The sequence below is a fragment of the Bison bison genome, unplaced genomic scaffold, assembly GCF_000754665.1.
Source record: "Bison bison bison isolate TAMUID 2011002044 unplaced genomic scaffold, Bison_UMD1.0 scf7180017864143, whole genome shotgun sequence".
NCBI lineage: Eukaryota > Metazoa > Chordata > Mammalia > Artiodactyla > Bovidae > Bison > Bison bison.
In genome coordinates, this window is record NW_011494715.1 from 3,310,032 (window position 1) to 3,321,063 (window position 11,032).

Here is an 11,032-nt window from a genome sequence, read left to right on the forward strand (position 1 = left end):
TAGATTTCTCTTTGTCATATGAGGTCTGGAAAAAAAACTCTGTCAATAGAAATAAGCATTACAAACTCTACGGACATGGCTATGGCTAGAAAAGACCACGGGAATTACTAATTCATCTGATAAGTCGTGCAAAGAATTTGACTGTGTAGAACAGTAACACCAGCATTTATGTATATCTGAAAACACACACACATGAGTCTTTACCAAGTATTTAGATCATGAGAGGGAACTTTGGCACTGATTATTCCCTATTTTACTCTGGTTTGTTTGGTTGGGAGCCACAAAACTATGTTATTCATATTCTAGATAACAGTGAATTAAGCTATACATGAAAGTGAGAAGGGATGTGGCAATTGGGGTACAAAAGATAGATGAATTTGGTCAAACGGTGAGGAGACAAAAAGAATTTATGAAAAATGATGTACAACAGTCTACTTGGCAGGCTCTGTACCACTGTATACCTCAGTACATCATTAATATTGTTATATTCTCTCAGAAGATGTGGCCTCTCTACTCACTGTATAAATAATGTAATGGGGGGAAATGTAGTATTGCTTAAATATTCTTTGGAATTTGTTCTCCTGCTACCTGCTTGTAAGATGAGATATTAGGAATAAATTCTGATGATATCATGCTACTTAAGTTCATGCTCAACAGTACTCTATTACTCATAAATACTTCACTGTTTAATCACAGAAATTCATATTCCATAACAATTCTAAAATATATACCAAGAGCGACATGGAGAATAAACCAGCATATTAGGATTATACTTACCATTTAGAAATACCAGCCTCAAAAATTTCATTTAGTACCATGCTTTCTTCTCCTGGGTTCTTAAGATTTGGGGAAATATTCCTCCCATTTAGTACTAGAAAAGTATCCAAGTACCCTAGGAACTCAGGTCACTTTAATGGTGACAATAGTGTTTGGCCTGAAACAAGTCTCCCACCAAGAATTTGCAACAATCAAGCAAACACAAGGTATCATACCAGATCCTGTCTTAAACACCACAAAATGCAGAATTATTGGAATTACAGTCAAAACTAACATTTTTGAAATGTAATCATTACAACTTGAGAAAACAAAGAAAGTGGAGCTTTCAACTGAAAGCTATGTATTGATTGAAGGAATTTAGAATCAGAAAGTGAAGAATATGAAAAACAAAGCTCAAATTATTGCAAGCATAAAGAGTTGAAATATTTTTTTACTTCATTCTTTAGTCTAAAGTATCAGACTGCTGCTGCTGCTGCTGCTGCTAAGTCGCTTCAGTCATGTCCGACTCTGTGCGACCCCATAGACGGCAGCCCACCAGGCTCCCCCGTCCCTGGGATTGTCATCCCAATTGGTAATTTCCTCCTTTGACGCATTCCCCCACTAGTACTCTGTCTTCCAGCAGTGTTGACAGTTTGTTGTAGGAATAAGGAAAGTAAGCAAAAAGGTTTAATCTAGTTTGAGTTGAGGATTTTAGGTGACGGTGGTTGAAAGTGATGGAGCCTAGAGGTAACCATGAAGATTAAAAGTAAAATGGAAAAAAAAAAATTGGAGAAAATTAGAAATATTTAAGAGCAAATAAATATACTGAGTAATAGTTACAATTAATTTTTTATGTAAGCATCAGTACAGTCATGGGTGCTAATAAGATGTCAGAGGTGAAAAGGAGTTGCAGTGGTAAAATAACCTGAGTGTTGTATGGGTTGTCTGCATGCTTGCTTAAAAGAAGATATGGCTAAAATTAGACAGTAAAGAGTCTGCCTGTAATGCAGGAGACCTGGGTTTGATCCCTGGGTTGGGAAGATCCCCTGGAAGAGGAAATGGCAACCCACTCCAGTATTCTGGCCTAGAGAATCCCCAGGGACAGAGGAACCTGGTGGGCTACAGTCCAGGTGGTTGCAAAGAGTCAGACACGACTGAGTGACTAATAAATCAGTAAATCAGACAGATGTCCAAACTCTGATGTTTCCATAGGACTGATTGAGAGTTAGTTGGTGTAAGAGTGAAAAAGAAAGATAAATAGAGGTGCAATGAGACAGCTACTGGTTTAGTGGATTGAAAGTGGCTTAGGTAATCCAAGCAAATTGCAACCAGAACACTAGTGCGTGTGTCATACAGGAATTCTAAACACAAAAATTTTCTTTTTTGCTGACTTCACATTGTTGACAGGTTTAATAGAATTGTGTAGGAATAAGGATAGAAGTGTGAGGAGAGAGGTTTCTGTTTCTTTTCATGAAAATAAAATTCCAAGAGGAAAAGAAAACTGATTCTAGAGAAAAGACATCAAATGTAGAACCAAGGTTTTTAAAAAATTGAGCAGAAATGGGCACATCGTCCAGGATATGACAGGTCTGCCTGGAAAATCCCATGGATGGAGGAGCCTGGTGGGCTGCAGTCCATGGGGTCGCTAGGAGTTGGACACGACTGAGCGACTTGACTTTCACTTTTCACTTTCATGCATTGGAGAAGGAAATGGCAACCCACTCCAGTGTTCTTGCCTAGAGAATCCCAGGAACGGGGGAACCTGGTGGGCTGCTGTCTATGGGGTCGCACAGAGTCAGACACGACTGAAGCAACGCAGCAGCAGCAGCAGAATCAGGCAATTAGCATTTCTATAGGACCTATTATCAGAGAAGGCAATGGCACCCACTCCAATACTCTTGCCTGGAAAATCCCATGGACAGAGGAGCCTAGAAGGCTGCAGTCCATGGGGTCGCTGAGGGTCGGACACAACGGAGCAACTTCACTTTCACTTTTCACTTTCATGCATTGGAGAAGGAAATGGCAACCCACTCAAGTACTCTTGCCTGGAGAATCCCAAGGATGGCGGAGCCTGGTGGGCTGCCGTATATGAGGTCGCACAGAGTCAGACACGACTGAAGTGACTTAGCAGCAGCAGCAGCAGGACCTACTATGAACTCTGTATTTGATCAGGGTGTTCTACAACCCTCAAAGGTGACTTCATTTTCTTCTGTTTTTCCAGTTTGTCCAGCTGTTCTTGATATCATTACTTCAGGCAGTCTGTGTACTTTAATGATTTGACAAAGACAGTTGGATATTCATTAGATAAATAAAAATGGACATTTTATATGTGAAATGGTGAATGCAATTTTACAAATACCTACTGTGTATCTTTGCCTCAACCACTCTGTCTAAATTTGTACTCAAGACCATCAAATTATTAGGCTTATGTAGTTCTTTTATGTCTCCTACGTTGTGTAGAACAATGTCAGCAGATTATGTGCTTTATTACTATGTTATTCAAGGAAGAATGTAACATCAGTGTTGGCAAACAGGCATTGTGCCTGTACCAGTTTCCTCATTTTTACAAATGTGTGATAACACATTTGTATTATTCCTGTCAAACTTTGTGTATAGGTATTCTTCATATAGGCTACATACTTTTTATAAAATTTGTACATAGGAAGGTTGAACTTGGGAGTTGGTTACCTTGTAATCCAAAAAATGAGGGAACTTAGATGCCTTCACCCTTGTAGAAAATAATACCTGCCCCAACATTTTCCTCCCTTTTTTAGTGACTGACTGATTCTCCTTGCATTTTTGCATTTATTTGGCCTTCAGTATATGGTCGTCCCTTGGTATCCATGGGGTGGATGGTGGTTTGAAAATCCCCCATGAATACCAAAATCCACAAATGCTCATGACCTTATGTAAAATGTTGCAGTGTTTGCATATAAGCTACTATGCACATTTTCCCATATACCTCAAATCATCTCCAGGTTATTTAAACTAACTAATACGAATGAAGAAAGCTGAGCACCAAAGAATTGATGTTTTTGAACTGTGGTGTTGGAGAAGACTCTTGAGAATCCCTTGGACTGCAAGGAGATCCAACCAGTCCATTCTAAAGGAGATCAGCCCTGGGATTTCTTTGGAAGGAATGATGCTAAAGCTGAAACTCCAGTACTTTGGCCACCTCATGCAAAGAGTTGACTCATTGGAAAAGACTCTGATGCTGGGAGGGATTGGGGGCAGAAGAAGAAGGGGATGACAGAGGATGAGATGGCTGGATGGCATCACTGACTCAATGGACGTGAGTCTGAGTGAACTCCGGGAGTTGGTGATGGACAGGGAGGCCTGGCATGCTGCGATTCATGGGGTCGCAAAGAGTGGGACATGACTGACTGAACTGAATACGAATTAAATGTTACGTAGAAAGTTTTAGATAGGATGCAAATATTACACAAATATCTGTCAGTGTGCAACTCAAGTCTTGCTTTTCAGAACTTTTTGGATTTTTTTCCTGCACATTTTTGATTCACACTGGTTTAATCTGGAGAAGTGAACTTTGTAGATAAAGAAGGCCACTGTGCTCCCATCTCTAACTCTTACTTTCTCAGCAAGTTGGATTTCCTACAATTATACATTTCCAGATGATTTGAAAATGTTGTCCTTCTTAAGAGAATAATCAAATACAAACATATTTGAGACACAAAAAAGCATAGTAAGTTATCCAGGGGAAAGCAAGGAGTAGGTGAGAGTGTTGGGGTCTGAACCAGGCTTATGTGTATCCAATGTCCTTCAACTAGCTAAACCTTAGTACAGTCAATACAGCACTCCTGGTTGAAGGAGCCATCTTCTAATAAATAAAATCTGTATGCTTAATGAACCCCATAGATGCTGCCGTCTATGGGATCACACAGAGTCGGACACGACTGAAGCGACTTAGCAGCAGCATGCTTAATGAAAATATTAATTTCAGAACTATACGGAAAAAATCCAAAATGGCATAAACTTTGCAGAGATCTTTTGAAAATATCCAATAAAACTGCCTTAATTATTTTCCTTAAAAAAAAAATAACTGAACAACACGTATCACAATCCATGGTCCTCCCATCCCAAATATAAAAGTGCCTATTATTGAGTGACCCCACTACTCTATGTGTAAGATAATTGATTCTTTGATCCTTAGAGTTGGACAGAATGAAAAGAAAAGGCAGACTATATTAAGAGGTGGCAAGAATACACAAACTATACAAAAAAGATCTTCACAACCCAGATAATCACGATGGTGTGATCAGTCACCTAGAGCCAGAAATCCTAGAACGTGAAGTCAACTGGGCCTTAGGAAGCATCACGATGAACAAAGCTAGTGGAGGTGACGGAATTCCAGTTGAGCTATTTCAAATCCTAAAAGATGATGCTATGAAAGTGCTGCACTCAATATGCCAACAAATTTGGAAAACTCCGCAGTGGCCACAGGACTGGAAAAAGTCAGTTTTCATTCCAATCCCAAAGAAAGGCAATGCCAAAGAATCAAACTACTGCACAATTGCATTCATTTCACACGCTAGCAAAGTAATGCTCAAAATTCTCCAAGCCAGGCTTCAACAGTACATGAACCATGAACTTCCAGATGTTCAAGCTGGATTTAGAAAAGGCAGAGGAACCAGAGATCAAATTGCCACCACCCATTGGATCATCTAAAAAGCAAGAGAGTTAAAAAATATATATATATATACTTCTACTTTATTTATTGAGTATGCCAAAGCCTTTGATTGTGTGGGTCACAACAAACTGTGGAAAATTCTTCAAGAGATGGGAATACCAGACCACCTGACCTGCCTCTTGAGAAATCTGTATGTATGTCAAGAAGCAACAGTTAGAACTGGACATGGAATGACAGATGGTTCCAAATCGGGAAAGGAGTACATCAAGGCTGTATATTGTCACCCTGCTTATTTAACCTATTTGCAGAGTACATCATGAGTAACGCTGGACTGGATGAAGCACAAGCTGGAATCAAGATTGCCAGGAGAAATATCAATAACCTCAGATATGCAGATGACACCACTCTTATGGCAGAAAGCAAAGAACTAAAGAGCCCCTTAATGAAAGTGAAAGAGGAGAGTCAAAAAGTTGGCTTAGAACTCAACATTCAGAAAACTAAGATCACGGAATCTGGTCCCATCACTTCATGGCAAATAGATGGGGAAACAGTGGAAACAGTGACAGACTTTATTTTCTTGGGCTCCAAAATCAATGCAGATAGTAACAGCAGCCATGAAATTAAAAGATGCTTGTTCCTTGGGAGAAGACTTATGACCAACCTAGACAGCATATTAAAAAGCAGAGATATTACTTTGCCAACAAAAGTCCATCTAGTCAAAGCTATGGTTTTTCCAGTAGTCATGTATGTATGTGAGAGTTGGACTATAAAAAAACCTGAGCACTGAAGACTTGATGCTTTTGAACTGTGGTGTTGGAGAAGACTCTTGAGAGTCCCTTGGACTGCAAGGAGATCCAACCAGTCCATCCTAAAGGAAATCAGTCCTGAATATTCATTGCAAGGACTGATGCTGAAGCTGAAACTCCAATACTTTGGCCACCTGATGTGAAGAACTGACTCATTGGAAAAGACCCTGATGCTGGGCAAGATTGAAGGCAGGAGGAAAAGGGGATGACAGAGGAGGAGAAGGGGATGATGGCATCACTGACTCAATGGACATGAGTTTGAGTAAACTCTGGGAGTTGGTGATGGACGGGGAGGCCTGGCGTGCTGCAGTCCACCGGGTAGCAAAGAGTTGGACATGACTGAGCTACTGAACTGAAAAGAAAAGGGAAAACAGAAGGTAGGACAGGTAATAATTAGTTACATGAATGAGAGAAAATAATGATATATGTATTTTTGTAATATATGTCCTAAGTAATGTGACTAATTTATCACTGAAAATAGAAAAGAATCACTATAAAGCGGTAATTATACTCAGTCAATATGTATAAATAAAAATTCCCTTTATTTTTTTGTAAATGAAAAGAAGATCTATATCCTCCTTCCATTAAGGCCTTTTTGTCTTACTTATTTCTGTAGACATGTCCACACAGTGTCATATATTTAGAGGACAGAACAATGAACCACTATCTGTCCTTCCTCAAGGTTCAACAAGTTGTCCCCCTAGGCCAATCACCACTGCTTTGGACACCTATAGTCTCACTCTGCCTCACCTTACTTGACAGCAATGCAATGCAGTATCATGAGCCATGCCTTTAGCCAAACTTTTAGTTATTTTAACCCATGCCCTTCTCATCACCCTTTGTCTTAATTTGCTCATAACTCCCAGATCTGTCTCTGCTCTTTTTTTTTTTTTTTAGTGTTATGGCTCTGGCATGGTGACTGTGACAGAAAACAGATCAGAGGCTTGTGCTGTACACCACCAGCTCACAGTGCTGTGGCCTGCTCTGTTCTTAGGCTCTCACCACTGGCTCCACATGATGTCATAAATGGCTGGGGGTGAGACACCGGTGTATGTGAGGATCAGTCTCCTGCTGCTCCGGTTGGGGGTGTTTCTATTCCTTTCTGGATCATCCTCCATTGAGCACTCCCAACACCATCGTCTTCCAGAGGTGGTGGTACCCTTGAAGATAACATATGCTGGCAGCAGCATGAAGGCTCCTGGATGGCTCTCTTACAGCCTGCGCTTTGGAGGCCAGAGACACATTCTTCACATGAAAGTCAACAAGCTTTTGTTCTCTAAACACCTACCAGTGTTCACCTACACAGACCAGCATGGGCTAACAGAGGACCAGCCTTTTGTCCAGAATGACTGCTACTATCAGGGTTACATGGAAGGGGATCCAGAATCCCTGGTTGCCCTCAGTACATGTTTGGGGGGCTTTCAAGGAACATTACAGATACATAACGTTGTTTATGAAATCAAGCCCAAAAGGCTTTCTACCTCATTTGAGCATCTGCTATACAAGATGGTAGATGAGACAGAACTTCCACCCAAGAGATGTGGATTAACAGATGAAGAAATAACACGACAACTGAAATTTCTTCAAGAGAGTGTTAATTATACTCTGAAGCAAAGTGGATATGTTGGCTGGTGGACTCACAGGCGTTTCCTTGAACTGGCAGTGTTGGTAGACCACGGTCGGTATCTTTATCACCAAAGTAATTCCTCAAGTGTGCAGTCTGAAGTATGCATGGTTGTCAATGGAATAGATAACTTTTTACATTCACTGGATGTTAATGTGGTTTTGATTGGAATCGAGATCTGGTCTGAAGACAACCTCCTTCCAACAACAAACATAAGTATTCTCTTGGAAGAATTTTGCACGTGGAAGGGGAGAAGTTTTAATACCCGCTTACCACATGATATTGCACATGTTTTCATAAAGGAAAATTACGGCCGCCTTCTTGGCTTAGCCTATGTTGGAACTGTGTGTAATCAACTTTATAATTGTGGGGTTGATAGCTTTCTGAATGACAAATTGCAAGAGTTTGCATATATTGTATCACATGAGATTGGTCACAATCTGGGTATGCGACATGATGATAAAATATGTGAATGTGGAAGTAGAAAATGCATAATGTTTCCAAGTAAAACTGTGGCAACTCGATTCAGCAACTGCAGTTATGCTTCATACTGGAATGTTGTTGGAAAAGTGAGGTGCATGCACATTTCACCAAATCCAGAGAATATCTTCAGGCAGACACGCTGTGGGAACAGTGTGCTTGAAGAAGGAGAAGAGTGTGACTGTGGTTCCACATATACATGTGCAAAAGATCCCTGCTGTCAGTCAGACTGCACCCTGAGAGTTGGGGCTACTTGTGCTTTTGGCCTTTGCTGTGAGAACTGCACGTTCATGCCATCAGGCTCCATGTGTAGGAAAGAAGAAAATGAATGTGATCTTCCAGAGTGGTGCAATGGGACATCCTATCAGTGTCCAGAAGATGTGTACATGCAGGATGGGACCTCCTGCACAGGCGGTGGTTACTGCTATGAAAAGAGATGCAATGACCGCAATGAACAGTGTAGGAAAATTTTTGGCAAAGAGGCCAAGAATGCAAATGAGAATTGCTACAAGGAAGTGAATATGCGAGGTGACCGTTTTGGTAACTGTGGTCTCACAGCCAGTTCATATATACAATGTGGAATCCCAGATATTCTGTGTGGGAGGGTTCAGTGTGAGAATGTGACAGAAATCCCCCTCCTGAGAGATCATTCTACTGTGCACTGGACTCGAATAAATGGAGTCAGCTGCTGGGGTACAGACTACCATCTTGGGATGACCATACCTGATATTGGTGAAGTGAAAGATGGTACAGAGTGTGGTGCAAATCATATCTGCATCGAAAGGAAGTGTACTTTTATGCCCAGTTTCGAAAGTGGTTGTTCACCTGAGACCTGCAATATGAACGGAGTCTGCAACAACAGAGAGCACTGCCACTGCAACTCCGAGTGGAACCCTCCCCACTGCCAGGAAAAAGGTGCTGGCGGTAGTGTGGACAGCGGCCCACCGCCAGGCAGAGATGACGTGCAGGACCACCATTACCTGCTGCTATTTCGCTTGATTCCTTTGTTTTTTATGTTATTTTGTTTGTTAATGTGGCTGTTTAAGAAACTAAAAGAATTAATTGGGCAGGAAGAGAAAAGTGCTCCAGCTGAACCTCAGTGAGAAGGACAATGTGTTGAGACAATACTTAAGGAAAAAGTACCAAATGTTCTTATTTCACCTAAGGAAAAAGGGAAAAAGTTCCAACTTCATCTTAGAAATAAAAGCCTAGATTTGTGATTAAAAAAAAATTCAAAATCTTTGAAATTTCTCACTGTTTTGTTTTTAGTTTAGTAGACATGTTACATCATGTGTCAGAGATCACAGAAAACCCGAGATGTTTCATTATTCTGCATCATAAATATTACCAATTAAACAATGAGTAAAAATATGCTAATTCCCAGAACATTTTGTTATTTTAAGCAATTTAATGCTTAATTTTTCATAAAATTATCTGTGTGTTTCCTGAGCAAAAGCACAGCTCACACAGTGCGTATGTGTGAGTACTTTTTATTTGCTCTCTTAATTCTAAACATCCTTCTCCTTTGTACACAGTGAATGGAAACCTACGAATCTCATTTCTTCTTTGCCAGTCCTCTTCTTATTCATTTCTGCTAACAGAACTAGAGGGAGACTGGGCAGACTGGACACCTGGGAAATTTTTCACCACTGTTTATGTCAGTGTTGTATCTTTAACAGCTCTTTCTTTACAAGAAGGTAAATTTCAGTCTGTGTTTTATTACTATATACTCAAACATACATATACTGAGTTTTCATATCTATGTATAATAGTTCATTACATTATATTTATATATTAGTGATTCCTTAATGGACATTAGTTTTCAGCCTCAGAGATACTGGCACGGCCACCAAGCATCTTACCTTTCTCAGTTTTCAGTCCCAGGTCCTTGAGTTATCAAATACCCGAGTCCTAGAGTGAGCCCTAGATCTATGGGACCTATTCAAAACATGTAGGTTTATTAATACTACCTCTTCCCTTCAAGCCCCAGCCCGAGCAGTAACAGCTACATCTTCTTCTTCATAACTCATTGCTATCCCCATGGTGTGCATTCCTCTCTTTGACTGAACTCTGAGTGGTACAGTATGTGGCATAATGGAGAACACAGAAAGGAGTCTGACATCAGAAGATTCGAAATATTCACGCTACGGCGCTTACCATCTTGGGGACATAATTTAGACTTAGAATAACTTTAAAATCAGAAAAAAAGAGGAAAATTATATGTGCCACTCAAACTTCATAACTTTTATTTCTAAAATGGATGAAAAACATGCTTGCAATTCTCTTTAGGATATGTAAGTCATAGCAACCATCTTTCCTCTAGAAAAACCCTAGATAATACCAACTATATTTTAAGAACCAAATTTAAGGACATCAGAGAGCTGAAGCAACAACATAGAGTAAAAAAAACTAAAACTTCAGGCATCAAAAAGGATTTCTGAAAATTTGGACACTTGCTAGCTATGTTTTCCCCTGAGCACTTGCTGATACTGTATGTGATTTAAGCATTAGGTCTGGCCCAGTGAAAGGACATCGGCTGAAGGAAGAAGTACCCAGTGCTCTTAGTTACTAGCCAGGGCTAGATTCACAAGTTAGACATTGCTGCTGCTAAGTCGCTTCAGTCGTGTCCGACCTTGTGCAACCCCATAGACGGCAGCCCACCAGGCTCCCCTGTCCCTGGGATTCTCCAGGCAAGAACACTGGAGTGGGTTGCCATTT

At 40.4% G+C, this 11,032-nt stretch overlaps 1 protein-coding gene across 1 annotated transcript; it reads left to right on the forward strand.

Annotated features, from left to right (window-relative positions):
• Positions 1 to 7,236: 7,236 nt before the first annotated feature.
• On the forward strand, positions 7,237 to 9,417 carry LOC104988849 (disintegrin and metalloproteinase domain-containing protein 20-like). Its single transcript, XM_010840308.1, has one exon. It carries the CDS (start codon positions 7,237 to 7,239, stop codon positions 9,415 to 9,417), a length of 2,181 nt encoding a protein of 726 aa, XP_010838610.1.
• The last annotated feature ends 1,615 nt before the right edge of the window (positions 9,418 to 11,032 follow it).